Below are 15,699 nucleotides of genomic sequence, written 5' to 3'. Positions count from 1 at the left end.
ATCACCTGTCTGGGGTCTTGTGAACCCAGCATTCATTCCTGCCTGTGGCAGGGCGTCAGGCTAGATGATCTGTTCAGGTCCCTCCTGACCCTAGCTACTATGAAACACTGTGGGGCTCAGGTATCCCCACCTTGCTGCTGTCCTCTTGGGGGCCTCTGCAGTCCAGCAGGCAGGAGCTGGAATGGTAGGGTAGAGCAGGGAAGTGCTACCACTGTAACCCCTGAGCCAAAGTAAGGCACCTCCCGCCCAGCTGGGAGCACAGGGGGCGGACGACGACGACACAGCTCCAGACCACCACCTCCACTGCTGCTGGGTGGGAAGGGGGCACCTCATCGTGGTGGCACAGCTGGTGCAGAGCTCCTGGTGGCAGTGGCAGGAGCAACAAGTCATGCCACCCAACTCCACCCTCCCACTTCAGGTCCCACACACTGGGCTGCAGAGGCCATGCGGGGGGGAAGTGCAGCAGAGAGGAGAGTCCTGAGCCCCACAACGGGCAGCCCACATCCTCCCCTACTGCCCACAGGCTCCACTCAGCTCCACTCCAGCTATGTCACCTGTGGAGGGAGAAGAAGGGAGGGCAGGTTCCGTGCTCTGCTCCAGCCACAGCAGCCACCTAGAGCTATGTGCAGCTTCAGTCCCCGATTCGATCTGGTGGAGATTCAGCCCAATTTGGTGGATGAATCTCTGAATCCAAATCAAAATCAGGAGACCCTTTAATTTCTCCGAATCAAATCGGAACCCTCTGAATCGATTCAGCGATTCGGACACAGGCACAGCTTCAAATGTTTTATCTACATAACTCAAGGTACATGGCCCGTGAACACTGAAATGCTGGGGTGGATGGAGTCCCACAGGAGCGCAGGGGGCTCCCGAGCGCACTCAGCAGCAGACCCGGATGTGGACCAGAAGCACTTCCAGTCCACTTTCAGGTCCGCCAGGGAACATGCTGGGAGCACACTGGGGTGCCCCTGCACTGCCCCAGCTCAGCAACTAGTGACACTTGGGTTGGGGGGGAGGGGGAGGAACAACACCTGGGATCCCCCCCCATGGCCGATCGCTGAGACAGGGGGAGACAGGGGGGACCCCCCAGTGTGCTCAGTGGTGGACCCAGAAGTGGACCAGAACTGCTTCCGATCCACTTCTGGGTTTACCACCAAGCACGTGGGCCCCCCCCACACTCCTGTGGGACACTCCATCCACCCCAGCATCGCAGCGCTCATGAGCCACGCCTGGTAACCTCAAGGTATGTAAAAAAAAAAAAAAAAAAAAAAAAAACCCAAAAAACAAACAAACAAACCAACCAACTACACACACCACATTTAAAGCTGCGTTTGGCCAAGTCACTGATTCTCTGAATCGGCATCAAATCTTCAGATTCAGATTCGGCCAAATTGAATTGGGGACAGTGATCCAAATCAATGAATGGAATCACTGTCCTCAATTCGGGCTGAATTCAAATCGAATACTGTGCATTTCATACATGCCTACAGTGACCGCTACCTCCCACACATGGCAGCCGAGGCTCGGGTGCTACTGGCCAGCTATTGCTGGCACCCACGGAGCAAGAAGCATGCTGGATGCAGTCACGGGGTCCCATGGCCCTGGCAGCTGCCACCCAGTCAGAGCTAGGTATGGGGACATGGGGCTGTAGGTTGGGAACGAGGGGCACCAGCACAGTGCAGGGGGAGAACACCAGCATATTAGACCTGCTCAGTGCCACAAAGCTGTGAGGGTAAGTAGCCACAGCTGGATCCACATTCTGGTGAGTGAAGGGAGCAGGGTAAGCTCTGATTTCTCATAATAAAAATAACAAAATCAAAACACCAAAATATATAGATATTTAGAATTTATTTTATTATCAAGTTTAAGGCACTGGTAGGCTTCCAAAGTGCTTTAAAACTGTAAATATCAATAAAACACTGTGTTTAACTGATACCTACATATCTATATAGTGGCATTTTGTTTTAATTGCAGACAAATATAGATTTGGGGGGTTTTAAATCAGACATTTTGGGATGTTTGCACAGAGAAAACCAGGATCCCTGAAACTGTAACTCTGCTTTCTGACTTTAAAACTACTGAATATTAACTTCCAGAACAAGTGAGCATTAGCCTGAACCTAAAATTGGGAACCCTACAAATCTTTAAGGATTTTATTCTGGAGGTAATTTTATGCTTTACAAAATGTATTGTACAGTCATAATCTTAAAATTTGTAGATTAATATTGCCAGCTAACATATAAAATATTATATTTAGACAACATGTTATGTAGGAGACATGCTCAGGTCATCATAAAGGTTTCTACTGAGAGAGGTTGGATAGCAAAGCTATTCAGATATCAAAACAAATTTTCACTATTACACTATTTTCTATTGCTTTGGCCTGGTAGTTTTCTTCTAGCCATGACATTGAAAAATTGAACTTAAAAAGTGTATACTAAGCACTCAAACATCTCTCTTTTTGGTCTTGCAATGCATGTTCTCACCATGTTAAATGAGACCACAGCAGACAAAAAAAAAAAAAAGTATGAACCCTGGGCAAAAGATGGACAAGATCACGAGGAGCCCTAAATAACAATAGATAGAACTGCCCAACTTCACATGCAGCATTTCACTTTCCAAGACAAGAACTCTCTCTCAGAGAATATAACCACAGATTACATGGCCCTAGCAAATATAAACAGATGTTTAAAAGATGTCGCCAAAGCCAAAGCCGATACTACTACCCTGCAATTTTTTTCAGCATACAACATTGTCACCCTTCTATCAGCACGTCTACACATGCAATTAGTAGACATGAATAAACTCCAAGGCTTATCACTCCAAAGTTTTTTGCTCCCAGGCATGCCATTTAAACATGTGCCCAGGAGCAATTATCTCCGGAGCAATCAGCTCCGGAGTTTATTCGTGCACAGCACATGTGGTTGGAGCAAGCCCGGCTGGCATGGGGCCCCAGGGGTCAGTAGGCCAGATGAGGGCTGCTCCAACCAGGCTCAGTATGCTGAGGAGGGGCTGGTTGGGGCATGAGGGTGCTTCAGTGCAGGACTAGCCAGCAGGCAGCCTCTGCCCTGAAGCACCTTTGTGCCCCAGCTAGCTAAGTCAGCGTCTACACAAGCAGTGCTGCGCGCACAAAAAAAAAAAAACACCACACACACCTCAGCAGCAGAGTAGTACTTGTATTTACAAGTTCTATCCTGCTGCAGAGTCCATTAAGTTTCCTACGCCCTAATAGGGGTGCAGGTGTTACTGAAATGTTTACTGCTGAGCTAAATAGTCAGCTCTGCAGTAAATGCCACATGTAGTCATGCCCTGTGTGTTTTACTGTTTGACAAAACAGATAATCAGCAATTAGTTAGCCTTCTCAGATGTTTATCAGCAGTAACATGAAAACTGATACAATTAAATTATTAAAATAAGGCTAAGATGCACTGGTCATCAGGATTGGAAAGCAATAATACCTACACTTGGCACAGCACAACATGCCCCCAGCCCCTTGCAATTTCTTCAGGAAGGTTTGTTTCACTTCCCTTACTTCAGCATCCATTTCTCCAACACAAACTGGGGAAACAGGGATCCCCAGATAACTTTGGAAGTTCATTTTCCCAGGTCATAGGTTCATAGATGTAGGGTCGGAGGGAACCTGAGAAGATCATCAAATCCCACCCCCTGTCCTGGGCAGGAATGAATACTGGGCTCATGTGACCCCTGCTAAGTTTAAGCTCATATGACCCCAGCTAGGGTCATAACTATCAAGCCTCCTTTTAAAGACCCCTAAGGTAGAAGCCAGCACCACTTCCCTTGGAAGCTGGTCCCCAATTTTAATTACTGCTCTGGTCCCCATGGAGTACACTTATACTTCTAGTTGGGAATATGGACTCCAGTTCTTGGAATAATGTAATGAATTCCACTTTGTAGGGGAAGCAAGACAGAAACAGGCATGAGCAAGACCATTACCACACCAGGAGACAACAGTTGTAGCTGCCTGGTCATACAAAATGGCACGTTCCAAAGCAAAAACATTGAATTGCCACACATGCTGGAAATTACATGCCATGGAAGCATAATATCCATAAGATGCTAACTGATAGGAGTCAACATGTAGCTCCCATGGGCAATGTCCCAACCTGGAACTTGGCATGAAACAGCTGTCACACAGTAATGAATATCTGCCAGTTAAATTCTTTCTTTTTACCTGTTTTTCCCCAACAAGAGGACACGTAGAGCTCTCAGTGTCGAAAGTCCACTTATTTCCTCTATCTGATTATCATATAGATCTAAGAAAACAAGATGCTGCAAATTAGAAATATTCTGGATGCGAGTTATAAAATTATGCTGGAAGTTCAAAAGACGAAGATGCTCTTCTCCATCAATGATTGGGCAAGCTGTCAGTTTTTGCCTGAAAAAACAAAAAACTTCAGTAACAATTTAATCCACTAGTGCAAATTAAGTGATTATATTTTCTTCATTCAAAAATAAAGCACCTAATTAAACAAGGCACACTTTACAAAGAATGAAATATATTTGTAAAAAATATTACACAAACAAGAATTCTATTTAAAAATATCCTGCAAACATGTTTTATATTTAACTTTAATTTTGTTTTCCTTCTTTTTCTTTAATATTGTTTTCTACATTGATTAACAACACATAGCAAAACAATCATTTAATTTACTTCAAAAATTTGGAAATAAAGGGTAGTAACAACTCAATACATATATTTTACATCAAGTATATGAAACATTGCTTGCATCTTCCAGACATTTAACAGCATTTAGCCACTGTTTACTACCTCAAATTAATTTATTTAATTTTTATTGAACTTCTGCTTTATAAAAAAAAATGAAGACAAGGTTAAAACACGAAAAGGCTGTACATAAAAGAAAAACAAGCTACAGGCCTTGATTATAGCCCATCTAAAAATTCTTCCATGCAATCCACAAAAAACCACCAACTCTATAAACTGCAAAGTCTGGTAGCACAATTGTCAGTGTTAAGACCTGGTGGCACTCTACTGTGTTACCGCTGCCATTGCCTAACACCTCAGCTCCTTTAATTCTTCAGACAAATGATATTCAAAAAGTCAGCTGACTGCGCTATTAAGATTAAAGAAGAAATCTTTTCACACAATCAAGAGAAACAATGAGCTCTAAAGAAGAAAGATGATCCCAGGGTCAGTACTTCTAAAGAAGACCAAGTTTAATTTCTGAATTTCCACAGACTTCCTACGCAACCCGGAGTAACACAGTTAACCTGTCAGGGCCATACCTTAGCATTACAATGGAGATGATACTTCTCACCTTGAGAAGAATACTGCAAAGGTAAATTCTGAGTAGAGTTCAGACATTATGGTGACAGTAGATGGCACAAATTAGGGCTCATGGGCATTACAATAATTTACACTGTGTATTACTATTATTATATTTTGGGCATGTCAGAATTCAGATAATAAATACAATAGAAGTTAATGCAAAAAAGCGTGCCCATTCAATTACAACCAAAACAATAGCATCAAACATGACAAAAAAGTTGGCTTCCAAACTGACACCGCATATGGAATGGAATAATTGTAAATATTCTGACAACATCTTGACCGTCTATTTAGAAAATGTGTACTATTCTGACACACTGTTAACACAACCCAAGCCTCATAAAATAGTCTAGATTTTCCTTATGGAAAACACATGATAGCTGCACTCACCCCATCAATATCCAATCAGAACACTGCTCACCTTTCAAGGGTTAGTCTGTCAGAGTTCAGTATTTTTTCTTCAGCAGTGCGTTGCAAAATGGGAAATGCTGTTATTGATGAATTACTCCCAAAGTTTGTGTTATCTATTGGAACATTAAAAAAAAGTAGAAATTTCAAATTTTTAAATTAGAAAATAAAGATGGAATATTTCTAGTTGTTAAAAATAAAGATATGGATTACATGCATGTACAGTGTGACCTCCATCACTGCACTTAACTGGCACCATACAACATTTTATTCGAATATTCACACATCTTATCTGCTATTTTTTAAATTTGATACCAATCCCACATATCCATTTTTAGAAATATGCCAAAACATGTTAATGAATTTAAGTAATTTTGCACCAACTGACTTTGTAAGTTTGCTACATGATCAATCACTCAGTGTCATTCAGACATCTGGCTACTGGCTGATTTGATAGATTTAATTTCAGTATCTGAAGTGTAAAGAACAGAACCAGCCTTAGGGATGGGCAGCATGAGTAAGCCCCCTGACCAGGGCACCTTGGGCAGTGTCTTGGTCAGGGGGGTGCCAGCAGGGTTGTGCAGCTCTGCAGGCAGAGGCAAGAGAGGGAGGGGCTGGTGCAGCTCTAGTATTACTGTTTAGCGGAGGCAGAATTGGGACACTCATTTAACTTTTCACTAGCCATGACTCTTGCAAGTATGTGTCAGCGTGCTGGAACACCCATTTTCGTTTTCACTGGCTGTGAAACTTGGAAGGAAACAAAGTGTCACAAGTACCCAAGAAGAGAGTGTCAGGAGTGTAGAACAGGAAATGAAAAGCTCACTTAATGACTGCAATTAAAAAACACGCAGACACAACAAAAAAAAACAAAAACCTGAAATCTGTTAACGACAACCCATGCAGTAGTAGCAAGACAGTCACAGCAGAAATGCCAGAGAAAACATGTTTGCACAATCCACAATTCAACTTCCAAGAATCACCACAAGAGAAGGAAAGAAACCAGAAATGAAACAGAAATTCTTCATCTGGACCAAAACAATGATGATGCCACTAGTGATAGAAATGAAGCTATTCCCATTATAGGCACTGGCAATCCCATTTCTGGCCAAAAACGCTACATCTGCTCATGACCAACAGTTCATCAAAAGTGAAAGAAGACACGGTTTTTCCTCTGGAAATCTTGAAAATGGCAAAGTTCTGAAGCAGTGCTGGCTGCATTTGACTCAGAGTCCACTAACAAGGTCTTCTGTTTCTGATGCAAGTTCTGGGACTTGAATCCAAAAAAAAAAAAAAAAAAAAAAAGAAATCAACACTAGCATTTGAGGGACTGAATGACTGGAAGCATGTCTCCGATTCTTGTGCATTATGAAAAGTCTCCTAGCAATTTCAGCTCCTGCCGAACATGGGTCAAAGCAGAGCAAAGGATAAAACAGAAGAACTACATGATCTTCATGTTAATCCAGTGTTTAAACCAGCCCCACACTCATTATAGAAAGTGTCGATTCAGCGATGAATGTGAAGATTTTGAAACAGCTAAAATCCAGAAGTCAAGTTCAAAAATTAATTTTTCAGCCAGCTTACAGACATGGTGAGCATATCCATGAAAGAACAGTTTGAGCAAATGAATCACATGCAAATCTGGGATTTTCTATATAATGTAACATGACTCCCAGACAAAGAAACTTTGAGGCAGCACTGTAAGGACCTTCATTGTGGATCGACATATGAAGAGAGCTGGCATTAACAGTGTCAACCCCTGCAAAGAACTTGGCTATCTCCAAAGTTTACCTCCAACGAACTGTAGTGATTCACAAGAAGTTCTACAGTTTATTTATGATGAGTTTTGCAACCACTTCCAAACACATAGACAGCACTCAGGATCTGGTTAACCAGGTCTGTATTGGTGGCAAGCAGTGAATGGAGCTTCTTGAAGCTGAAGCTCAAAAACATGCTTGCGATCAAGAAATGACTGGCTATCTTTGCTGGCCATTCTATCTAGGCAATGTTGTGGCTCAAGACACAGACCTGTCACAACCAATTTAAGAGTTAGCGGCAGCAAAGACATGCAGAGTTGTCTTCTGAGCCTTGGAATCTTAATGAACAAAGTTTTATTTGTTATTGTTATTTATTAGTTTAGTGTTTAATTTAATGTTTAGTATATGTCACAGCTATAAAGTTATATTTATGACATCATTTATTTTTTAAATAAAATTGAATTTAATTGGACTGACTTGTGTCATTTCCTAGACTTCACAGACATTTGGGCTGCAAGGGACCCCAGAGGACCAGAGTCCAGCCCCTTGCCCCAGGGTCAGGAAGTCAGCAGGGATCATAGAATCCCAGCAAGACAAACATCCAAATGTGTCTTGAAGGCGTTCAAAGCGGGTGCTTGAACCACCTCCGGCAGCAGTCTATTCCAAACCTTGGGGGCTCAGACAGTGAAGAAGTTCTTTCTTATGTCCAGCCTGAATCGGTCGCAGCGGAGTTTGTGACCGTTCGATCTTGTCATCCCTTGGGGTGCTCTGGTGAACAGACGTTCCCCCAGATCCTGATGAGCACCCCTGATAAAATTACAGGTGGCCATCAAATCAACCCTGAGCCTGCGCTTTTCCAGGCTGAAGAGTCCCATGGCTCTCAGCCTCTCATCATAAGGTCTGTTTTCCTGACCTCTGATCATGCACGTGGCTCTCTGCACCCTCTCAAGCTTCTTCCTCTTCTGTTTTCTTTGGTAAATTATTTAAAAACAAACAAACAAACCACTTTTGAGATTAAGCCCTTATTTCTAAATTGGGGGGAGGGAGTAGGAAGAGGGTGCCAAAACACAAGCTCACCCACCCAGGGCACCACTTTCACTAAGGCTGGTTCTGTTGAAGAAGATGCCTTCTAATTGTGAGTGTAACAGGAGGGACGGCAGGGTGGCTGTGCTATCCCATCGCCTCCTCTACTGTGCCAAGCTTCTGACTTGCACCCTCCTAGTCTCACCTGCCACGACTTTGATGATCTACGTTTTTATAGGGAGGCTACCTCTCTTCCACTTGGCCACAGTTCTCCTGCTCCGGATGTTCTGTACATCTAAGCCTTGTGGGCCTTCTCTGTACACCACCCTTCTCACTAGGGCCTTCTCTGTAATGCTGCCCCTCTCACTGGGAATCTCCACACCCACACTGGGGCCTTCTCCATAGTGCTGCCCCCTTCTCAGGGCCCTCCGCGCCCACACTGGGGCTGCCCCTCTCACCGGGCTCTTCTCTGGAGCTGGGGTCTGTACACCCCAAACTCCGTGCCCTCACTGGGGCTGGGGTCCTCACTCTACCGCGAGTCCCCTGTGAGGCCTCCTCCATCCCCTTATAGCCTCACCCAAACCACCGGTGATAAACAAACAGCAACACAGACACAAGCCCCTGGGCTACAAAGCAAACATAAGCCTCCAGTCAAACTGTGCTCAGGCCTACCAGGGTTCTCTGTCACCTGGTGGTGACCAATGCTGCTCTGGCATCCCGGCTCGGCTTCTCTTTTTTTTCTCGCAGGGCGCTCCTCCTGGGCGGCTGGGAGGGCCCCCCCCCCCGGGCCTCCTGCCTGTGGTTTATATAGGCCAGGCCCTGCCCCTTCTTTCAGCTGGCTAGGCAGGTGCGGATCATTCGCTCCCTCTAGTTGCCTCAGCAACCGGCACCTGAGGAGTCTTCCAGCCTCTCTCAGTAGCAGGCACCTTAGTGTCCTGCTACAATGAGAGAGGAAGAAGAATTGTATTTTACTTTTCTTTCCCCTACCCTGAGCCTAACTGGCTACGCCTGAAATTAGACATTTTTAAAAAACAGAAACATGTGAGGTAAGTGGGGAGCATTTAAAAGTAACAAAGTAAAATAAACCAAAGTACCATAATAACATAAGCTCCAATTAAGCAACTGTTGAGCATAATTCCTCCTAAAGACGACTGTTCTTACCACCTGCTAGTAATTGGCCCTATATTTTGGGAAGGTGATGGTGACTATTTGCACCATGGATCACAACAGATTGTGACTCTTGATTCCACAATTAATAATTAAATAATCTGAAACCAAAAAAGCCTTCAATTTCAGCCAATTATACACAAAATCCAAACAGTACCCAACCCTTAAACTTGCTTGGAGAGCTGTCTACTTAAAAATATTCTTCTCAACAATATTCTTCATAAGTAAGTCATGATGATGCACATACCCCAACATAAAAACCTGCAAGTAGTAAGGGTCCGCAAACTCACCCTGCCCTTCAATTAAAATTAATGTAAGGTGTACCTGGGAAAAGGCAGAAAGTTTGAAATACTTTCCCCCCTGAGCCGTGGGGGCTCTGCGAAGCAACAACAGCTTGTTTGTGTTTATCACCATGAAAAATAAATTCTTATCTTAAACTGAGCCTTCTTATAGTATCCATGTATCTGCATGGATACTGAGATTAGGTTGGGTTCACTTTTTGTATTATAACCAGGGATCTGGGTTTCTGTTTGCTGTGGAAAACCACAATTTTCTCCTTTAAACTGAGAAACCCACATATTTTCTTTTTGAAAAAAGAGAAAACCATGGATTTTCTCCTTTAAAAGGAGAAAACCATGGGAAATGGTGGGTTCCCTTTGCAGGCTGGCAGAGTTCTAGTCTACATGGTGCTGCTAGGGGGTACCATGTGCATATGTACTCTCATGCACGCACATGGCAGCCAGGCAGCAATGGAAAGCAGCTCCTGAGCTCCCTACAGGTAACTCTACGGGCGCAGGGGCACAGCCTACACATTGAGGGGCAAGGGGGGTATGTGCCTCCCAAGATTTTTGCACACACAGCAGGGCTGCAGCTGGGCCAGGCCAACTCCAGAGGAGCTACCTCCGCAGCTCAGCACACAGGACCCTGCATGGGAGGGAGGGAGCACTGCGCCACCATGGCCAAGGTGAGGCATGGCAGTGGCAGAGGTGTGCTCCCACTGCTGCTGGACGGGCACGGGGTACCTCACCTTGGCGGCCATGGCAGCATGGCATATCCTCCCATGCCAAGCCCCACCCATTAGACAGCAGAGGCAGCTCCTGTCTGAAGCTGGTCCAGCCCTCCTGCAGCCCGCGTGCCCCACTGTAGGTGCAGAAAATCTCACGGGACATGCCCCCCATCCCACACATTTACTGTGCCCATACCCACCTTTCCCACACACTCACTCCCTTGCTCACACACTGGGGGCAGGGGGAGGTCACTGACTTTTCAGGGCTGCTCAGCACCACAAAGCAGTGGAAGGATGGGAAGGATAGCCACAGCTGGATCTGCATCCTAGTGAGCAAAGGGGGCAGGGGGAGCTCTGATTTCCCATGATAAAAACCCAGCCCCATCCCCCCCCAAAAAATCAACTGTCAACGTTTATAGGTATTTAGAACGTATTATAACGATTGGAAGCCTATCAGTGCCTCACACTGCTTTAGAATTGTAAATATATCAATACAACATTGTGTTCAACTGATACATACTATACACATGTATGTACAGTAAAATCCAGCACCCACAGAGGAATGTTTGTTATCCAGCACCCATGGGGAATGGAGAGTGCCAGATAACAAAATATGCCGGATAACTGAGCAGCCCAAACAAGCGTCTTTGCCTGTTCAGGCCGCCACCGGTCCCACAACATCTCGGGTGTTGCCGCCCCTCCCGCCGCATCGCCGCCAGTCCCACGGGCCCTGTGGGCCCCAGGAGACAGGGAGGAGGAACCCGCGCAGCCTGCTATGCCTCTGAGCCATGGGGGTTGACAGCGCAGGCTGCTTTCCCCTGGGTCGTGGGGGCTCCGCAAAACCAGAAGTGCCACGGTGGGCACTTCTGGTTTCACTTTTCCCTTACAAGCCGGCATGCCGGTTAACAGAGCATGCCAGCTTGTAAGGTGCCAGTTAACACAGCTTTTGCTGTATACATATAGTCTAATATAATAAAAGCCTTAGTCTGTCTGTCTGTAATGCTCTGGGCTAAGTGCATATGTGCCGCCGAGAGGGCGCACATCAACTGACTGCGAGGGCCCAGAGCCTTATGGACAGAGGGAGCCACCATCCCCCACCCAAAAACACCCAGCAAGAAGGGGGAAGGGAGCAGGAAGAAAAAGGGGAAGGGGGGGGTTCTGGTGACAACAGCCAGCAGAGAGGGGGAGGCAGGGATGCAGGGGGGATGTTGTGTGCGGCTGCATGCAGACTGGCAGCAGCTGCTTGCAAGCTCTCCTCCCCTCCAACCCTGGGAGCCAGCGATGGCACAGAGCACTTCAGCAAGAGCCTACAGTATTAAATATCTTTATTTTCATCACTCCTCCAAACTCAGCCAGCTATTCCAAACTCAGGCAGAGTTGGCACTTATTTGTTGCACATTTTTTTCCTTCTTTTTTGAAAGCTTAACAATGATCTCAGCAAAACTGAGACAGAATACCCCAAATAAATAGACTATGACAATCAGATGTGCTGAACTGCTGCTACAAAGAATGGCTGTTAGAGTCGGAACCAAGTAAGTGCCTTCTAAGGAGGAGGGAGGGTGGCCAAGAGCCACGCTGTGCTGCCCAGCAAGGCAGGCAGTGGGAGCGGGGTGGGGGAGGAGGAGGCAGTGCCCCCAATGTTCTCCTTCCCCCCCCCCACCAGAGCCACCCCTCCCAGCGCTGCCACCCACACGAGAGGGGGCAGAGGGCTCCCGGCCTGAGGCGGCCCAGCCCATGCACGCGCGCACCTGGAGGGACACAGCTGCAGCTCCCTGCCGGGCAGGGCACCAGGGGGAGCGAGACAGAGCTGCAAGTGGCTGGCTCAGCAGGCTGGAGGGGGGGGGGGGGGGGGGGAGGGGGGGGGGGGGGGGGGGGGCAGGTGCACATGCTTCTCTGTTCATGGCAGGGAGAGTGCATTTCTGTCTGTATCTACATGCAGAGCAAGTAGAGTGCGTGCCTGTCTGCATGCACATGCATGTGTGCTCATGGCAGGAGGGAGAATGCATGCGTCTGTGTGTCCATGTGCAGAGAGTGAAGAGTGCACGCCCATCTGCATGTGTGCATGCATGCGTCTGTGTTCACAGCAGGGAAAGTATGTTTGTGTCTGTGTCCATGTGCAGAGAATGAGTTAGTAGAGTGCATGCCCACCTGCGTGCGTGCACGTGGGTCTGTGTTCCTGGCAGGGAAAGTAAGTGTGTGTCTGTGTGTCCATGTGTAGGGAGTGAGTGAAAGTAGTGTGCACTGGTCTGTGCACGCGTGCATGTTTGGCCATAGCGGGAGGGACGGGGAGGCAGAGAGCATGGAGAAGAGTTGGCACGTGCCCCCCCACCCTCTGCCCCCCTGCCCACAGCCCAGCCCATAGGGAGAGGGAACCTCCAATTTTGTGTTTGGCCAGGGCCCCAGTACACATTAATCCTCCTCCGGCCATGGAGCCAGACACAGAGTGGTGGGGTGTGAGGGCAGCGCATGGGGTCCCATCCCTACCCACCGTTCCCCCTGCATCATTCTTGATGGGCAATTGCCTAGACGTTTCATTTTAAATCATGGATGAATGCATATTTGGGGGGTTTTAAAATCAGAGAAGTAGAGGTTTTTAAACAAAGAAAACCAGGATCCCCCAGTATTATAGCCTTTTTAAGCACCTCGCTCCTTTTGGCCAATTACTGTAGCCACCCTGGTATTAAGAAAATAATTGCTACAACAAAATAACTATTGATATAAAACATAATTAATTAATAGGATGCCAGAGAAATTCTATTAAATAAGTTTTAACCACAAAAGTTCAGGCCAATACACATAAGATAAAACAAAACTGACCCCAAGCAGGAAGCATGAGTATAGATTAAAAAAAAAAAAAAAAACACACATATATACATATAGTTTTTACCAACACGTGATGGAAAGAAACCTCTCTCATAACTTTTCAATAAGACACACAATACATACAATTTGCAAGTATTTAGGCCAATGTCTATGAGAGCAAACAAGTCCTCAAGGTTACCTGAAATATTAGAACCAAGAGTATGGCTCTCCTGCTGGGGTCTGGATTTTGCAGTTGTGTAACCAGAAGAATCTCCAAATGCAGCAAGTGCTCCTGTACTTTCTTTGAATTCCAGAGCAACAGGGTCTGGAAGATTGGCCGCTACATATACTTGTTTATTACGTACCAAAGGACTTAAAATTCTTCCATCTCCTGGAGGGAAAAAAACAACATAAATCTGCAACTGACTGCATAAAATCAACTGTATAAGGCACAAAGAAATTTCTTGTACACAGAACACTCATACTGAAAAGCTGTTTAGGGATGGTGGGGGTTGTTTGTTTGTTTTAAGTCTGCTCCACCATATATTTTTTAATCTTCTTATAACCCACAGTAAAAGTTACAAAGTATTCAAGAAACTGCTATTCAACTAATTCTATTGCTGAAGAACTGCAATAAATTAAGGAGGAAAAAACATTTTAATATCTGGAAGGGCTGAAAAATAGCCTTCTTCCATGAATGCTGGATGTACCACTTCTAAAGTCTCTATCAATGATCAACTACAGCACAGATAGTGACCAATTATTTCCAACAAATTCTAAATAATTACTTCTAATTTACATCTATAATTAACACAGTTTAACTAGAGAAGAAAAGACAGATTGATTTTAGGTCTTACCTGATTTTAGGTCTTACCTGGTCTTCCTGCATAGTTTTTTTCCAAATCATGTTGCAAGAGCCTACTGTGGAAAGACGACTGCTCTTTATTTATTCTGAGTTCAAACTGTAATACAATATTTAAAATGAGATATACATGAAACATTCTATTTAATGCAAATAATGTACTGTCTTTAAATATAAATTGTGTATAGTTATAGATTTTCTTTAAGATAGCTAGCTGTGTGTTCCGGAAAATTATGAATAGTAGTTACTCTACTCAATAATATAATACCTAACTTTCACCATTTGGTTTAAAAAATAATACACATCATCACTTTCTAAAATTAAACATATTCTAAATATCTAAAATAGATTAAAGTCTCATTCATTCAAAAATGATTTCATCATCAACAAAAAGTGGGCAGAAAGTACAAATAATATTGCAGTTAGGGCAAAATGTTCAAAGCTGCCCAAAGACGACGAACACTAAAATCGCACCAAAAATTAACAGCAGCTGGATGTCCACAACTTTCCTGTAGCTTTGAAAAAAATCTCAGCCTAAATATTGATATGTAAAACAGATATCCATTAGAAAAGTTACCATACCTAACATCTTTACTTTGAAAATGTAAATTTACGATTCAATAGATGGTACTATATAGCCGTATGAGGTACAGAGTCCAGGAAAAACAGGAGCGAAGCACAGCAAAGTGCTGAAGCTTATTTTGGACTCTCAATAAAACAGGTTAGCTGCAGTACTTCTGTTTTATAAAACGCCTTCCCCCAGTGGTGAAGAACTCATACAACCAACCAAACAAAACCATACCAGGTCAAAGCGATACATATTAAAAAAAGAATCTATTTTAACTACAAGGGTATGGTGTGTATTATCCACAACAGTTTGATTATCCAATGTAGTCCATTTTCAATACTGAGAGATATCATATTCAAATCTCACTGGTTTGTTTCTTTCTGCCACTGAGGAGGTCTGAATAACCAGCTGAAGCCCGCAACTGTTAACCTGCAAATTGAAAAAGCAGATGAGACAGCCTCAAGTCTGCAGCTTAGCACAAACCGTTAGACACGCTGCTGCTATTCATGAGCAATGTTCTCCAACTACAGTCATTTATCCCGTAGAGCAGCGATGCCCAACCTTTCCCTGCTGTAAGCAGATCCAGTCCTTGGGGCACTAAAACAGACCCAATCCAGCAGCGTTGGGGAGAGGAAGAGGGGGAATGGGGCAGCAGCCCAGCCTGGCATTGGAAGGAGTCATGGCCTGGCCCCAATCCGGCCCCCATGGCAGGTGGGGAGAGGGGGCACGGCCCAGCCCCGGCCGCCTCTGGCTGGGCAGCACTTAGGAATCGGCTCCCACGCCAGCCCACTCCCCGCCCCG

At 45.1% G+C, this 15,699-nt stretch overlaps 1 protein-coding gene across 2 annotated transcripts in view; it reads right to left on the bottom strand.

Annotated features, from left to right (window-relative positions):
- LRRC49 (leucine rich repeat containing 49) overlaps positions 1-15,699 on the bottom strand; it is a 131,408-nt gene that overhangs the window by 115,372 nt on the left and 337 nt on the right. The window contains exons 2-6 of one of the 2 annotated variants that reach the window (XM_006031364.3): positions 15,265-15,327; positions 14,343-14,430; positions 13,668-13,859; positions 5,730-5,832; positions 4,193-4,396 (exon numbers count right to left, since the gene is read on the bottom strand). In XM_006031364.3, the coding sequence (XP_006031426.1) occupies positions 4,193-4,396; positions 5,730-5,832; positions 13,668-13,859; positions 14,343-14,430; positions 15,265-15,327 (650 nt within the window). The remainder of the gene's footprint in view (positions 1-4,192; positions 4,397-5,729; positions 5,833-13,667; positions 13,860-14,342; positions 14,431-15,264; positions 15,328-15,699) is intronic. The other variant, XM_006031365.3, reaches the window with a different exon arrangement.

Source organism: Alligator sinensis, unplaced genomic scaffold, assembly GCF_000455745.1.
Source record: "Alligator sinensis unplaced genomic scaffold, ASM45574v1 scaffold913_1, whole genome shotgun sequence".
NCBI classification, from domain to species: domain Eukaryota; kingdom Metazoa; phylum Chordata; order Crocodylia; family Alligatoridae; genus Alligator; species Alligator sinensis.
The sequence above is the reverse complement of the archived record's forward strand: the minus strand, read 5'-3'. Positions and strand labels throughout refer to the sequence as shown.